At 49.1% G+C, this 2,357-nt stretch overlaps 1 protein-coding gene across 1 annotated transcript in view; it reads right to left on the bottom strand.

The window, feature by feature from the left end:
- TNKS (tankyrase) overlaps positions 1-1,515 on the bottom strand; it is a 187,270-nt gene extending 185,755 nt beyond the window's left edge. Inside the window, exon 1 of the mRNA XM_017535741.2 lies at positions 821-1,515. Within this exon, the coding sequence (XP_017391230.1) occupies positions 821-1,487 (667 nt within the window). The 5' untranslated portion in view covers positions 1,488-1,515. The remainder of the gene's footprint in view (positions 1-820) is intronic.
- Positions 1,516-2,357: the final 842 nt, after the last annotated feature.

The following is a 2,357-nucleotide window of genomic DNA, read 5'->3' as shown; positions in this document are numbered from 1 at the left end:
AAAAAAAAAAAAAAAAAAAAAAGACAAGTATGAGGTCCAGAGTTTAAGAAATTCACACTTTTTGACTGAATTCACACTTTTTGAGGGAGAACTTTGTGCCAGATACTTCTCACTAAATGCTCATACGACATCATTTTACAATTTTTGCCCAGAAGAAAACTGAGGCAACTGACACAAGGTAAACGGTGTTAGACAATAAATAGTGGTCACATCAAAGCCTGTATTTCTTCCATCATATAACACATCCAAATATTCTTCTCCAGTTGTTTCACATGGGCATATTTTGGTCTCCCCATCTAGACTGTAAATTCCTTTACAAAAAGGGAAACTTTCAATAACTTCATTTACGTCTTTTCATTGGGCTTCTAAGACTGCAACAGATCCTCAAACACTTGTTGAGTTGTATTCAACCTCTTTTGATCTGGAGTGTCCTCAAGAGACATACCTTTGTAAAAACAAACTTTCACACAAACAACAAAACTACTCTAAAGCTGTCCAAATCTAACTTTATTCCTGCACACTAAAAACTAAAGTGTAAACATATCCATATACAAAGACTATCAACTACAGTGAGTTTTGTAATGAGTACAAGTGTCACTGTGCAAACGCTGAAGAATTCCTTGGATTCACAAATTCCCCCAACCACGCCCCCATCACCCAGGCACCAACAAAAGAAAGGAACCTCTTGTCTTCTGGTAAGATGTTGAAGAACCATGACCACGCCCCCACTTTGTCCCATCACAATAACCTGTTTTCCTGTCCCAACTGGACCCAGCACCCAAACCCAAAACCCTTAATAAACAATTCAAATGTCTCTGACCTGCAGCGAAGTGCAGGGGAGAAGACTTCCGGCCGGCCATGTCCTTTGCATTTACGTTTGCCGCGTCCACCAGCCTCTTTACCCGGGACACGTCCCCATTGCGACAGGCCTCCAGTAGTTCTCGTAGGGCCCCGCTCACTGCTGGGACCCCTGTCCCAGGTCCCGCTGCCCCAGGCCCCAATGGTGCTGTGCTGCTAGCGCCGGCCGTCTCGGGGCTCTCCGCCAAGCTCGATCCAGGGGAGGATGGAGAGGAAGATGAGGATGAAGTCGGGGAAGAAGAGGACGACGGTGAATTGTTACTGCCAGCTGGGTTGGGAGCGACCCCAACGGCAGATGAAGCAGAAACCGCTGGGACCACGGGAGCGGCGGCGACGGTACAGATTGTGCTGGTGGTACTGCAACAGCTGCTACTGTCAACCGGGTCCGGGGATCGGGGCCTGTCGGGCGGATCCCGACTGCCATCCCCCTCCGGCAGCGCTAGGCCGTGCCGCGGGGAGGCGAAGGGGGCCAGGCCGCCGGCCGTGGGGGAGGCTGGGGTGATCCCCGGGGCCAGGCCAGGACTGAGTGGGGGAGGCGGTGGCGGCGGCGGCGCTGAAGCCCCTGGGGCGGGCTGGAGCTGTTGTTGATGATGGTGGTGATGATGCTGAGAGCGACGCGACGCCGCCATCTTCGGACTCCCCTAGCACTGTCACTGCGGCAACGGCCCCACCGCCCGCCCTCACTTCCGACTGCCAGACCAATCAGCATCCAGCGCACAGGAAATGATGCTAGGCGAGGTAGGAGGGGCCAAAGAGAAGGAGGGAAGTATTGGGAGCTCAGAGAACGGCCACAGGAGCGGGGCGGGGCTTTGTCACTGTGAGGCGGGCTTTGTGACGTGGTGGCGGGCCAGCTGGAGAGATTTGAATACTGGAACCAGCTTCTGCCTACATGGGAAACATTTCCTGCATTTCTCACTTTCAGTTGGCTTGCCTAGCCCTGCTCCGCTCTGTTGCCAAGTCTCCCTCAGTCTCGCTTTGCTCACTCCAGAGCCAGCTGTTGAGACGCAGCTCAGAGCAAGCCGAGAATGTGTCGATTATCGTCTATCAAGCGTCCTCGTCTGAAAAATGGAACTAATAGCACCAACCTCACAGAATTATTATCGGGATTAAAAGAGGTAACATAGACAAAGCGCTCTGCCAGTAAAACACAACTATAATTAGCCCGTTGGTAATTTTTTAGATTGCAGCCTTACCTTTCCAGGTGTCTCCTTGAGCTCTTGTCCCCTTCCTATAATGTTTCTCACCCTATGTCCTTTAATTCCTCTTTTTAAAATACTGGTTCAAATTGCTGGGATTGGCATTCCAGCTCTGCCATTTGTTGTATATATCTGAGCTAGCTGTTTCATCACTCTATACCTGTTTCTCTCTTTAAAATTGAAATAACAATAGTCCAATAAGTGTGAACTATTAAAATTTGATTTTCTTTTTCTATTCTGTTATCTCTGAAATTTTATTTTTCACCCTAAGGTTAACTAATTATGAATATATTCTTTCTTTTG

Source organism: Cebus imitator, unplaced genomic scaffold, assembly GCF_001604975.1.
Source record: "Cebus imitator isolate Cc_AM_T3 unplaced genomic scaffold, Cebus_imitator-1.0 Scaffold5, whole genome shotgun sequence".
NCBI lineage: Eukaryota > Metazoa > Chordata > Mammalia > Primates > Cebidae > Cebus > Cebus imitator.
Note: the sequence above shows the minus strand (reverse complement) of the source record. Positions and strands in the feature narration are given on the sequence as shown.